The sequence below is a fragment of the Moschus berezovskii genome, chromosome 7, assembly GCF_049115385.1.
Source record: "Moschus berezovskii isolate FMDL1 chromosome 7, NW_MosBer_1.0, whole genome shotgun sequence".
Classification (NCBI taxonomy): Eukaryota; Metazoa; Chordata; class Mammalia; order Artiodactyla; family Moschidae; genus Moschus; species Moschus berezovskii.
Window position 1 is genome coordinate 118,044,293 of NC_142466.1, and position 14,183 is coordinate 118,058,475.

General features: G+C 45.1%; 1 protein-coding gene and 1 long non-coding RNA gene across 8 annotated transcripts in view; one reads left to right on the forward strand and one right to left on the reverse strand.

Moving 5' to 3' along the window:
- Positions 1-8,493, reverse strand: part of STOM (stomatin) — a 39,924-nt gene extending 31,431 nt beyond the window's left edge. For all 3 annotated transcript variants that reach the window (XR_016037929.1, XR_008686183.2, XM_055427794.2), the window contains exon 1: positions 8,335-8,493. Coding sequence is in view for 1 of the 3 variants with exons in the window: in XM_055427794.2 (XP_055283769.1) it covers positions 8,335-8,395 (61 nt within the window). In the remaining 2 variants the exon portion in view is untranslated. The remainder of the gene's footprint in view (positions 1-8,334) is intronic.
- A 183-nt stretch (positions 8,494-8,676) lies between these two features.
- Positions 8,677-14,183, forward strand: part of LOC148777514 (uncharacterized) — a 46,257-nt gene continuing 40,750 nt past the window's right edge. For all 5 annotated transcript variants that reach the window (XR_016037933.1, XR_016037934.1, XR_016037930.1 and 2 more), the window contains exons 1-2: positions 8,677-9,123; positions 14,088-14,182. This is a non-coding gene — a long non-coding RNA (uncharacterized LOC148777514). The remainder of the gene's footprint in view (positions 9,124-14,087; position 14,183) is intronic.

Genomic DNA, 14,183 nt, shown 5'->3' on the forward strand with positions numbered 1-14,183 from the left:
GTTATCTGGTTCTGACATCAAGTTTTAGGGGTAACAGTAGGTCACAATGAAAGGCCTTGGCATTTTTTGAGTTTTCTTAGAAGCATATTTATTCAGCACACAGGTGTTCTTTTTTGGCCTCACTGGAGATTCAAAGTCAAGGTGTGGCAAACTTTTCCTGTAAATGGCCAGAGAATAAACACAAGGCTTTATTGGCCATAAAGTCTGTTACAACCACTGAATACCATGCAAAAGAAGCCACAAACTACACCTACATGAAGAAACACGGCTGTGTTCCAGGGAAGTGTGACTTATGAACACTAAAGTTTGAGTTCCATATAATTTTCAGATCTTCCTCTTTTTAAAAAAATGTGTAAGTATAAAAACTATTCTCAGCTTGTGGGGCTGACAAAAGCAGGTGGTTGGCCAGATTTGGTCCATGGGCCATACAACGTGTTCCTGTTCTACATCAAATTCATCTATTCGAGGAAGAGGACATCATAAGTTAAATAAGACATTGGATCTTTCTTCCAACTTTTCAAATAAGAGTATATTTTCCACAGTCCCAGTTTCTCTTCCCTTATATTGTTTTGAAACAGGGTCTTTGAAAGATCTGCTAAATAAGAACTCAAGGTGGAAACAAGCAAAGGGCAGATAAAATATGTGAATGTAAATATGTCTTCAATTAATCAAAATTTTACTATAACTGTTTTTCAATCAACTGGGATTTTAGGAGACAGAGAAAGGAAGGAAACAACAGAAGAAAAGGCAAATAAGAGAAACGGAGAAAGGAAGAGAAACAACAAAAGTGAAGGCAGTATCCTACAGAGAGAAAAATGGAAACAGGCAGAGACGGGACAAAGAAGCAGCGTTTAGCACATAGTAGGGTATCAATAAATATATGTTGACAAAATGGTGGCATTTACTTGACTGATGACCACAACTTGCAATTCACTGGGCAGAAGCTTTGAAAGCAAACAAGAGCACTCTATAATCCATCTTTCAAATGATTATTTTAATTAGGCATGGTCGATGGTTCTTAAACCTCTAGGGAAGAAATTATTCTTTCGGCTGGATTGGCTACAGGCCAGATGGTATCAAGTTAAAAATCATGACCAAAGACTAACTTTCCCTCCCTGTTATAAACCTATACATACTAGACTGAAAGAACTAGTACTGATGAAGCATTATGTGACCTGAATTATGAAACTTAAAATTTGTTTACCGTGAGAAGGAAATAGACTAGTCCTTTTAAGGAAGATTTTCAATTAAAAACAAAAATGAAATAAAGGGAACGCTGTGCTTAGCTCAAAAAGAACACAGAAATTAAATAAGTGTAAGTATTTTATTTCCCAAGCATCTTGAGGATTTTCTGCAGCTTTCCTTCATTCGAATATTTCTAGTCATAAAAGAGGAGAAAAAATAGGTGACAGTATCATCAGTAATTTCAAATTGAACCCTTGAGTCTTTAAAAGGACCCCTTCTGCTAGATCTATAGCACTTTACCATCTCTGAATACCATTCATCATATCTGTAATTGTCTTACTCAATGTCTGTCTTTCCAGACTTTGGGCCTTGTTAAAACAGTACAGCACCGTGGCTTCAGAGTTGGCTCTGCTACTTATCAGCTGTGTGTTCTCTGCAAATGTCTTAACTCTGTGCTTTCGTCTAATCATCAAAGAGAGGGCTGAAAAGAGCACCTCCTCAGAGGGTCGGTGTGAAGAGTAAGTGAGCTGTCATGCAGGATACCTAGTATACAGCAAGCGCTCAAGCATCTATGAAGTAAATAGCTGTTGAATGAGTTGAGTGATTCTACTGTTTTTTTTTGTTGTTTTTTTGGGCTGTGCCATGCAGCTTGTGGGATCTTAGTTCTCTGACCAGGAACTGAACCTGGGCCTTTGAACACTAAGAGCAAGGAGTCCTAATGACTGGACGTCCGGGGAATCCCCAGATTCTGCTGTTCTGTGGGGAAGAGAAGAATAGGCTGACTATTACAGAAGATAAAAGGAAGTTCCGTTCCGTTCCGTTCTGTCACTCAGTCGTGTCTGACTCTTTGCGACCCCGTGGACTGTGGCCTACCAGGCTTCTCCGTCCATGGGATTCTCCAGGCAAGAATACTGTACATGTCCATATATAGGATCCCAGAACACAGTTCATCAGTTTTTGGTGGTGAGCAGGCAATAGGGGAGGTAAATAGAAGTAGAAACACAATGTTGTTTTACTCATGAAACTTATATGTTATAAACAGTGTTATTTAAAATACAACAACAACCACCACACACACACAATTCAGAATCATCCTCTGTCCCAAAGCGGTGGTCATACTGCTTTCCCCAAACGTTTTCTTTCCTTTTCTCTTTTTAAAATCAGCCCTTTACACCCACGAGGTTAGAGAATTCAGGGAAGGTACATGGACTGAACATGACCCATGTCTGGAAAGACTGATATTCTTAATTTAGATGGAGCCTGAAACATATTAAACAGAACAAAACCCTTTCACTTCTTCAGGTTTCCCCCCCAGCTCTTTCACTCGAACATCTTAAGTGTTAGTCACTCAGTTGTGTTCGACTCTGACTCCATGGACTGCAGCCCGCCAGGTTTCTCTGTTCATGGGATTCTCCAGGCAAGAATACTGGAGTGGATAGCCATTCCCTTTTCCAGGGGATCTTCCCAGCCCAGGGATCGATCCTGAGTCTCCTGCATTGCAGGCAGATTCTTTACTGTCTGAGCCACCAGGGAAGAAGCCCTAGACATCTTAAGTGAATGTGAAAAGTGAAAGTCGCTTGGTTGTGTCCGACTCTTCGCGATCCCATGGACTATACAGCCCATGGAATTCTCTAGGCCAGAATACTGGAGTGGGTAGCCTTTACCTTCCCCAGGGGATCCTCTCAACCCAGGGATCAAACCCAGGTCTCCCTCATTGCAGGCGGATTCTTTACCAGCTGAGTCACAAGGGAAGCCCTTTAAAGTATCTATAATTGAGTTTTTCTCATAAAAGTCTTTGGAGGGCAACATCATTTCAATTAAAAAATGGAAAACAGAAGCATAAGGAAACTAGCTCTTAAGGTTCCCAATTCTTCAACTGAGGTTGAGTAGCTAAGCAGTGGCTAAAAGCTTGAGATTTTGCTGTTAAGAGTTCCATTTATTAGTAAAATGAGGGAAAGTTAAGTCGCTCAGTCGTGTCCCACTCTTTGCGACCCCATGGATTGTAGCCTACCAGGCTCCTCCGTCCATGGGATTTTCCAGGCAAGAATACTGGAGTGGGTTGCCATTGCCTTCTCCAGGGGACCTTCCTGACCCAGGGGTTGAACCCCAGTCTCCTGCGCTGTAGGCAGACGCTTTACCGTCTGAGCCACCAGGGAAGTGAAATGAGGGAAGAGAATAGTTAAATTATTTCATATGAGAAAATATGTAGAGTGCCTGACTCTTAGGAAAGTGAAAAGTAAAAGAGTCTGGTGGCTCAGATGGTAAAGCATCTGCCCGCAATGTGGGAGACCTGGGTTCAATCCCTGAGTCAGGAAGATCCCCTGGAGAAGGAAATGGCAACCCACTCCAGTGTTCTTGCCTGGAAAATCCCATGGATGGAGCCTGGTGGGCTGCAGTCCACAGGGTCGCAGAGTCGGACATGACTGAGTGACTTCACTTTCACTAAATGAGGGAAGAGAATAGTTATTATCTCACACGCGGAAACATGTAGAGCGCCTGACACTTAGGAAGTGTTCAGTAAATAGTAGCCACTATTATGATCAGAACCTTAAGGTAATTATTGACAGTACATAGGAATAAACTTTATATTAAGTGAATTACCTTCTGGGACCTGCACACCATAGAGAAACATCAAGACTAACAACCTGCTTGGGGATTCTGTCCTTGGAGGGGGAACAGACCACATGTGGGAATAAGTTAGAGTCCTAAACTTTCTTGGACTTTTACACTTTTTGTCCATAAATTTTACTTTACTGTATAATTACTAAGCTGTTGTTAACTTTTTTATTCTGTTGTCCCCAATAAATAATATCTTAGTAATTTAATTTTAAAGTTTGAAAAGTACATTCACAAAAATGTTCTCATTTGATACACAAAACTTTGGAAGTCAGATAGTACAGTAAGATGATGCTCAATATCTAGATAAGGACTTGACTCTGGAGATTGAGAGACTTCCCCAGGTGACCCAGGTGGTAAGTGATGCTACTGAGGTCTCAGTTCAGATCTTGAATTTTAGATTCCACCCTCATTTTGCTATCTATACAATCTTACCATCCATGCATATTTACAGCTAGACAAAGCTGGTGTCTAATTTTCATTGTCTGATATTTTAGGATAGACCTGTTATTGCCAGTAACTTCAAGGCCAATCTACTGAAATGTCAGGGCAAATGTTTGGGGTTCAGGTGTCTTTACAAGTCTCAGAGTATAGACAAAGGTCCAAAAAGAATGGAAGAATGATGTGTGTCAACAGAGATCTGACACACACTTCCTTCTTTCCACTGTGACCTCTAACTGCTCTTTCCACACTTTCATAAACAAAGGAGATTCCTTACTAAGTACAATATATTACTTTGACAATTACAATCCCTCTATCGACAACATAAACCCAGACAGTCTATCTGTAATGAGGACATGCATGAGGAACAAGTCCACACCCTACAATCAATCATTTGAGTTGTAACAAACTTAATAAAACAAACTGTAAACAGAAAAATATCTCCACCAATGTAAACTTTATCTCACCCCTTCCTTTTTCTTTCAACAAACATTTCTGCAAACCTACTAGGCACTTGACCCTGAACTTACTACAGTGATCAAGGACACAATCCTCTGCTTTCAGAAGCTCTCCTGGTCTAAGAAAGGTGATTATAATTTATATTTATAGAGCTGTGTAATAAACATTATGATAGAGGCCGGCACAGATTGTCAGGCAGAAACAGAGAGAGGGGCTCACTTTTTCTGGTTATAGTAGTTTTCAGTAAAGTGTTTTCTGACATCTTCTTACAAAACAGACTTTGAATCCAATCTTTATCATATTTATCAACATTAAAAAATTTTTTTTCTTCAAAGTTGATCAGGTGATCAATGACTTTGTCTTTTACAGTGTGCAAGTTATACATGAGGTGGGTCCAATAACCTACTTAATTATAAAAAATGACATAAATGCCAACTTCTGCAGACATGTCATCACTTGAGTTAATCTATGACCACTGATGGATTTAACTCAGATTAATTATTAAATAAGTTACAAAGTACTCCCCATCTGATCGGCTATAACAACTGAAATAAACAAAGCAGTCCCCTGATTCTTCTTATTTTCAGGCATTCTCCCAAAGGGATTTATTCTGTTGACATGACTCTTAATTACAATCATGCATTTCTTTGTAACCCACCTGCATTATTTCATTACAAAGTGAACACACTGGCTTTAAAGAAAAACTAGTCTTGCCCGAGGGTTTGGTCATATTTATGTTCCTAAAACTAATTATCAGCAAGATCGTAACGGGACAGTTTGGGCTTTTATATTCCACTGCTTCTCTTGGAAGCAGCCCTCTGGAGTTGTCTTATCTAGGAGTTCTCAACTGAAGCTAGATTCCTTTGCGGTCTCTCAGCTTCTACTGATGCTTGACAAGTTCCTCCTTTTGGGTATGCATTTCAGAGACAGCCCAAGGGCTTCCCTGATGGCTCAGACAGTAAAGAATCTGCCTGCAATGCAGGAAACCTGGGTTCAATCCCTGGTTCTGGAAGCTCAATCCCTGGGTCGGGAAGATCTCCTGGAGGAAGAGAAGGACTACTCCAGTATTCTTGCCTAGAGAATTCCATGGACAGAGAAGCCTGGTAGGCTACAGCCCATAGGGCTGCAAAGAGTACCACACGAACTGAGACTAACACCTTCACTTTCTGGAAACAGCTCTAGGATGGGGAAAATGATTTGCAAAGCCAGTTCAAGGTTGAACTTAGTTCACAGGTGTGGGTGATTTTTCCACTCTGAGCTTCAGTTTCCTGGCTGTAAAGGGATAGAGAATGACATTTTCCTTGTGGAGCTGTTAGAGGATTGCACTGGATAATGCTTTTAAAGTTTTGGGGCTGTGTTTGGCATATGGCAAGCACTTGGTAAATTCTATTTAATAAATTCTCGTATTGGCTGTCCTATCAGTGTCACATCTCTAAGTCTTACATTTTTTAAAAAAACGTGACAGAGCCCAGGCAAAATTTTGTTTATATGTATGATTTTCAGAGGAAAAGGTGCACAGTTTTCATTAGATTCTTAAAAAGACATCTGTCTAAAAAGTAGTGAAGTGCAGAATCAAGAAAAAGAACTTGAGTGAATGCTCTGTGAGCACGAAAAACAACACATATTAAGTCCAAAGATCATGTTTATTCACAAAGAACTTCTACAGATCTCCTACCAGAGTGTCACCAAACTTCTAACACTGTCCTCATAGTCCTCTATTTTCCCACCAGGATTTCAGGGTGAAGAGGAAAGGATCCTGCCCAGCTTCCCTTCCCGAAAAAGACAACTGACTATCAAAGAGGCAGATTGCATAATTTTTATATGGGCAAGTTTTAGGATCAGCCAAAAACCCAGACTTATAATCTGACTCCATTTCTTATAAACTGTGTGACAAAGTAATTTAGCCTCTTGAGTATCAGATTCTTCAAGAATATCCTCTCTACTACACTCCTGATTTGGGAAAATAACTCTCCAAGGTACAGAAAAGTGACAATTTAGATTTCTATAATTCTTTTGATGTTCCTTGAATGGAACTAAAGACAAAGATTGCTGGAAAAGGAAATGGGGACATGTTGGATCAGCGGACAAGGCTGTCATCACACAAATAATCAGAACAGATGAGTCCAGTGCAGCAGTCCTCAACCTTATTAGCACCAAGGACCAGTTTCCTGGAAGACAATTTTTCCACGCATGGAGGTGGGGGTAGGGGTGGACAGGATGACACACGTGCATTACCTTTGCTGTACACTTTATTTCTACTATTATTACATCAGCTCCACCTCAGATCAGTTCCGTTCCGTTCAGTCGCTCAGTCATGTCCGACTCTTTGCGACCCCGTGGACTGTAGCCTACCAAGCTTCTCCGTCCATGGGATTCTCCAGGCAAGAATACTGGAGTGGGTTACCATTTCCTTCTCCAGGGGATCTTCCCGACCCAGGGATCGAACCAGGGTCTCCCGCATTGGGGACAGATGCTTTAACCTCTGAGCCACCAGGGAAGCCCCCCACCTCAGATCATCAGGCATTAAATCCCAGAGTTTGCGGACCCCGGCAGTATAGTGTTCTTTGTGGGGTGCTGGAAAAGCCCACCCGGCCCCCTAAATTTTTCACTATGTCATTCTGTCTGAAATTCTGTCCTTAGAAAGAATTCCTTTGGATCACTAAGAACCCCTGGGAGGGAACCAGTACTCCTGAGAGGTTTACAGCATCTCTTTATGAACCACCCCCATCTCCCCGAAGGAGTTAGCCAATAACGGTTGGAAGAGAGAGCTCTCTCAAGGGTGCTAATCCCTTCACAGGGGAACAAATTGAGTTACACAATTTCTGTCTTCAAGACTGGGAAGGCCCTGGTAGGGTGGGGAACTCAACAATTCCTAGCGAGGGCCAAGAGCCAGGATGCCGATGTTCCTAGAACAAAGGAAGGAAAGTGGAGGGGCGAGAGTGAGGCAGAAAAGTGAAGCTGGAAAGAGATACAGGAAGGATGCCAAAAAGAGCCTTGCTCCTCAACTCTGTAGGGAACCTGTGCCGAAACCGCACGGGTCTGTTGCGAGGTTTAGAAGGACAAACTGGCCAGGGTGGGGAGCAGGAGTTCTTTCCAGTTCGGGAGGACCCGGGCTTACTCTGAGGGTGGGCGAGAGCTGGGCGGCGGAGCTGTCCTCGGATGGGGCTGGAGGGGAGTGGGGCGAAGCCGCCGACTTCCCCCGCGCCCGGGGCGTGGCGGGCAGGTTTGGCCCCGACTCCACCAGCTGCTGCCGCCAGTCCCTCGTGCACGCCACGAGATAACGAGCGGAAAGCGCTGGCACAGGGCCTGGCATCTGGCAGCCGCTGGATAACGCGAGTCCCTGCTCTGGCTCTGGGCACCGGAGACACGCCCTCGATGCCGCGTCCCGGCTGTGCGGGGCACCGGGCGTGCATTCTGCACGCTAACATGCCTAAAACTTTCCCCCAGCCTGGGAAGTAGGGTTCGTCATTCTCCGCGTACAAAGGGCAGAAACACCGGTTGTGAGCAACGGACACTCGACCAAGGAACCTCGGAGACAATCCTGGGGCCTCTGGGCTGCTGGGGCTCTTTCCGAAAGGAGGTGACGGGGAAGGCGGGCGACCCCTCGGGCCTCGCCAGGGGCACGGGGCTCACCCTTGAAGGAATCGGGAAGCCGTCGAGCTTGGGTGTCCGCTGCTGGCCGCTTGTCAGACATGCTGCCCGAACCGGAGTCGCTACTCTCGCGTCACAGCCTCCGGAGCCTGAGGTGGAACTGCAAAGAATGCCCGGAGGTGACCCGGGAACCCCCAGACACAGGCAGCGGCCCCGCCCCTTCTCCGCGGCCCAGCCAATCGCCGCCCAGGGCCGGGAGGCCACGCCCCCAGCCGCCGCCCGCCCCGCCCGTGCGGCCTCGTCTCCCGCCCTCCCAGCTCTCCGCGGGCCGAGGGGCGGGGCCTGAGGGGGCGGGGCGCCGCTGAGGCGGGGGTCCCGGCCCGGGCAGCACCGGAAGCGAGGGGCGTCGCCGGAAGTGCAGGGCGGAGGCCCCCGGGCGGGGGCGGAGGCCGAAGGGACACCGGAGGGGGCTGAGGGGACGGCCTGAAGGAAGGCTGTGGAGAAGGCTCTGAAACGGCTCCCTCTGGGCAAGCGAATTGGAAGAAGGTGGTGCCCTCCTCGGGCGGGTGAGGGTCCAGGTGAAGGGAGGAAGCGGAGGGGCACGCGTGCGGCCAGAGTGAGGCCGCCGAAGCCTGCCCTAGACCGGGAGCTCCCGTGGTGTGAGGGGAGAAGGCGGTGCGACCAGCCCCGAGCCCAAAGGCGTGCATTCGAATGAGGTGCCCTCTGTCGAAATAAGGCCCTTTCCCTGCCGCAGTCGGGCAGGCTGCTCACTGCTGCGGACCGAGCACGCCAGGGGCAGACACGGGGCCCGCCCTCCCGGAGTTGTTACAGGTAACCGGCGAGGAAGCAAGGCAAAGTTACACGTGGCCACGGGCGCGCGCAGTGAAGGGTTCGGGGGACTCGGAAAGCCCCGAGAGCAGCTCCTCTAGGCACTGGGACGAGGGAAAGCCTCTGTAAGGAGGCTACATTGAGGTGTGACCCGAAAGATGAGAAGGAGCCATCCTCGGGAAGGAGGACGGGCGGGGTGGGAGGTCGGTGAGGGAATCCCAGGGAGAGAGAAAAGCGCGAGCCAGAGTATTCCCCACCTCCAGCTTTCTGCTGGGGGGTGGCTGAGACCTCACGGTTGAAAACCAGGCTGTGTTTTATTCTGGATGACTTGTCTGGATGCAGGTGTGGCGAGGTGCACGAGCAGATGCACTTTTAAAAACATTTCATCTGGAAATAAATACAGATTCTCCGCAAGTTGCAAAGACAGTAGCGAGAGCTTATGTGTACACAGTATCTAGTTTCCTCTCATAGTTACATCTTATGTGTAGTATCAAAGCTAGGAAATGGACAGTGGCACGCGATGTATGTGTCCTGTGTCATTTTACTTCTTGTCTAGTTTTGTGTAACTACCATTACAGTCAAGTTGCAGAGCTATTCCATCGGCCTGGCCTTAGAATATCCAACCCTTTGTGGTGTTTGGCTTGTTGATATGGTAGACTTTCTAGTTTTAGCTCTGGAGCCCTGTGGTTTGTCAGGGTAGACAGTGGAGCACACACGATTGTAAGGGTGTTGAGTGGCAGATAACTGGTTGCTTTGGGGTGCAGGCACTAAAGTATGGTACAAGCCTAAGCAGAGCTCTCAAGTTTATCTCCAGTCACATGCGGGAAACAACTGTTTATATTCGTGGGAGTGGAGTACTGCTTGTGAAGTGGCTTGGTTTATAAGCCTTCTGGAGAAGATAAGGAGGGGAGCATGGTAATTTAATGCTCCTTTCCCTCTAAATCATCCTTGGGAAAGTCCATAGCTTCATATTTTCCATTCCGCAACAAATAAGCCCCAGAGGCATGAACTTCCTGTTTATGCCATGGTTCCCAGGAATAAGGAGTGAATGCACAAGCAGCTAATTAAAACCTTTAATGAAGGAGGGCTTGATTACAAATTGTGTATCGTGGGAGAGTAGCTTTCATTTTTTCTGGAAAGGGAAGTATTTCAGAATGAATTTCATGTTTGTACTCCTACTACTCCTGCTGCCTTAATTCAAATCTCAAGGCAATCCCAACAGCATCACTTCTGGAGAATTAGAAAAGCGGCTTCTCCCTTGGGGACGAAGACTTTGGTAAACACTTGTTGGCCCTGGCTTCAGATTGCATCAGTTTGGGAGCTAATTCCAGGCCCCAAACTGAGAACAAGCTTTGACTTGATTTTTAAATTACATTCAAAGTAGATGGGAATTTCCAGATTTTGAGTTTAAAATGCTGAATTTTATTTGCCCATGAAGCTATTGTATTCTGCCTTTCTCATGCATATTCTATATAAATTTATTGATTAAACGTACTTTAGGACTTTCTGGTGGTCTGGTGGTTAGCAATCCACCTGCCAATGCAGGGGATGAGGGTTTGATCCGTAATCTGGGAAGATTCCACATTGTGTGGAGCAACTGAGCCCGTGGGCCACAACTACTGAAGTCACATTCTAGAGCCCGAACGCCTCAGTGAAGAGTAGCTCGCGCTTGCTGCAGCTAGAGAAAGCCTGCGTGCAGCAACAAAGACCCAGTGCAGCTAAAAATTAATAAATAAAATTTAAAACATACTTTAAAAATAAGTACTGTTGTATCATCCTCTCTCTTTGGGGGAAGTTCAGTAATGATTTGGGCTCCCTGGTGGCTGAGACGGTAATTGCAGAATCCACCTGCAATTCGGGAGACCTGGGTTCTATCCCTGTGTTGGGAAGATCCCCTGGAGAAGGGCTTTGCAACCCGTTCCAGTATTCTTGCTTGGAGAATCCACATGGACAGAGGAGCCTGGCAGGCTACCATCCATGGGGTCACAGAGTTGGACACGACTAAGTGACTTTCACTTCAGTAATGATTAGAAGTTAGAATGGCTTTTTGAGAACTTTATGCTCTAAAAACTGAGACTTATTATGTAAACTTACATATTGAAGAGAGAAAGAATTATTTATAGTATTTTTGCCTCCAGCAGAACTATTATCATTTTGGTGAATTTTTCCTCTAGCTGTTATTTAAAGGATATGCTGTGCTGTGCTTAGTTGCTCAGTCTTTTCTGACTCTGAAAACTCATGGACTGACTGTAGCCCACCAGGCACCTCTGTCTATGGGGATTCTCCAGGCAAGAACACTGGAGTGGGTTGCCGTGCCCTCCTCCAGGGGATCTTCCCAACCCAGGGATCAAACCCAGCTCTCCCAAGTTGCAGGGGGATTCTATACCATCTGAGCCACCAGGGAAGCCCTATTTAAAGGGATATTTGCATAGAATTTAAAATCGGAGTATTCATTCCATATTTATTTTATTTTGCTGTTACTTTCCTAGCATCTTCAGGGTACCAAATTAAGTATCGATTGATGGTAATAGTGACGACATTAAGATGTGGATATGGGTTTAAGATGCTTATATCTTTTCTTTTCTCCTTTCTTTTCGCTTCTCTTCTTTTCACAGCTATTTGTAAGGCCTCCTCAGGCAGCCATTTTGCTTTTTTGCATTTCTTTTCCATGGGGATGGTCTTGGTCCCTGTCTCCTGTACAATGTCACGAACCTCCGTCCAGAGTTCATCAGGCACTCTATCTATCAGATCAAGTCGCTAAAGAAGAGAAGCAAAAAGCAAAGGAGAAAAGGAAAGATATAAGCATCTGAATGCAGAGTTCCAAAGAATAGCAAGGATAGATAAGAAAGCCTTCCTCAGTGATCAATGCAAAGAAATAGAGGAAAATAACAGAATAGGAAAAACAAGAGATTTCTTCAAGAAAATTAGAGATTCCAAGGGAACATTTCATGCAAAGCTGGGCTCGATAAAGGACAGAAATGGTATGGACCTAACAGAAGCAGAAGATATTAAGAAGAGGTGGCAAGAATACACAGAAGAACCATACAAAGAAGATCTTCACAACCAAGATAGTCACGATAACGTGATCACTGACCTAGAGCCAGACATCTTGCAATGTGAAGTCAGGTGGGCCTTAGAAAGCATCACTACGAACAAAGCTAGTGGAGGTGATGGAATTCCAGTTGAGCTATTTCAAATCTTGAAAGATGATGCTGTGAAAGTGCTGCACTCAATATGCCAGCAAATTTGGAAAACTCAGCAGTGGCCACAGGACTGGAAAAGGTCAGTCTTCATTCCAATCCCAAAGAAAGGCAATGCCAAAGAATGCTCAAACTACCGCATAATTGCACTCATCTCACATGCTAGTAAAATCATGCTCAAAATTCTCCAAGCCAGGCTTCAGCAATACGTGAACCGTGAACTCCCAGATGTTCAAGCAGGTTTTAGAAAAGGCAGAGGCACCAGAGATCAAATTGCCAACATGCGCTGGATCATGGAGAAAGCAAGAGAGTTTCAGAAGAGCATCTATTTCTGCTTCATTGACTATGCCAAAGCCTTTGACTGTGTGGATCACAATAAACTGTGGAACATTCTGAAAGAGATGGGAATACCAGACCACCTGACCTGCCTCTTGAGAAACCTGTATGCAGGTCAGGAAGCAACAGTCAGAACTGGACATGGAACAGCAGACTGGTTCCAAATAGGAAAAGGAGTGCGTCAAGGCTGTATATTGTCACCTTGCTTATTTAACTTATATGCAGAGTACATCATGAGGAACGCTGGGCTGGAAGAAGCGCAAGCCGGAATCAAGATTGCTGGGAGAAATATCAGTAATCTCAGATATGCAGATGACACTACCGTTATGGCAGAAAGTGAAGAGGAACTCAAAAGCCTCTTGTTGAAAGTGAAAGAGGAGCGTGAAAAGGTTGGCTTGAAGCTCAACATTCAGAAAACAAAGATCATGGCATCTGGTCCCATCACTTCATGGGAAATAGATGGAAAAACAGTGGAAACAGTGTCAGACTTTATTTTTTTGGGCTCCAAAATCACTGCAGATGCTGATTGCAGCCATGAAATTAAAAGACGCTTATTCCTTGGAAGGAAAGTTATGACCAGCCTTGATAATATATTGAAAAGCAGAGACATTACTTTGCCAACCAAGGTCCGTCTAGTCAAGGCTATGGTTTTTCCCGTGGTCATGTATGGATGTGAGAGTTGGACTGTGAAGAAAGCTGATCGCCGAAGAATTGATGCTTTTGAACTGTGGTGTTGGAGAAGACTCTTGAGAGTCCCTTGTACTGCCAGGAGATCCAAGCAGTCCATTCTAAGGGAGATCAATCCTGGGTGTTCATTGGAAGGACTGATGCTAAAGCTGAAACTGCAATACTTTGGCCACCTCATGCGACAAGTTGACTCATTGGAAAAGACTCAGATGCTGGGAAAAGTTGGGGGCGGGAGGAGAAGGGGATGACCGAGAATGAGATGGCTGGATGGCATTACCGACTCTGTGGACATGAGTTTGAGTGAACTCCGGGATTTGGTGATGGACAGGGAGGCCTGGTGTGCTGTGATTCATGGGGTCGTGGAGAGTCGGACACGACTGAGCGACTGAACTGAACTGAATGGGTTTAAGACAGACATGCACCATGGCTTTGTAACTGAATATGTAAGAATGCAATTTAATTAGTGTTTTTTCTATGTCCATCTTAAAAGCACTTGAAGAACAGCAGAGAAAAGTCCTTATTTATTTTTCCTTTAAATTATGATTCCAGGCTGTTCACAATGCCTGTGGTGAAATGAGCTAACGAAATGTTTATGTGAGAACAGCATTACCAGCAAGCTGTATCTGTTTGTGGCATTTTCCCCAGGAGGGGTCTAACAAGGTTGATCTGTTTCTCTATGTGGACTAATTCACATTTATTATATTACAGTGGTATTTTTGTCTTCTTGACTCTTTTGTTCTTCAGGAAATTACTCCAGGAACTAAATCATAACAGGAGTTTCACCAGAGGACTTTTTGTATTTGGGCTGTGGCAGCAGACCAATTACACCATAGTACTTGG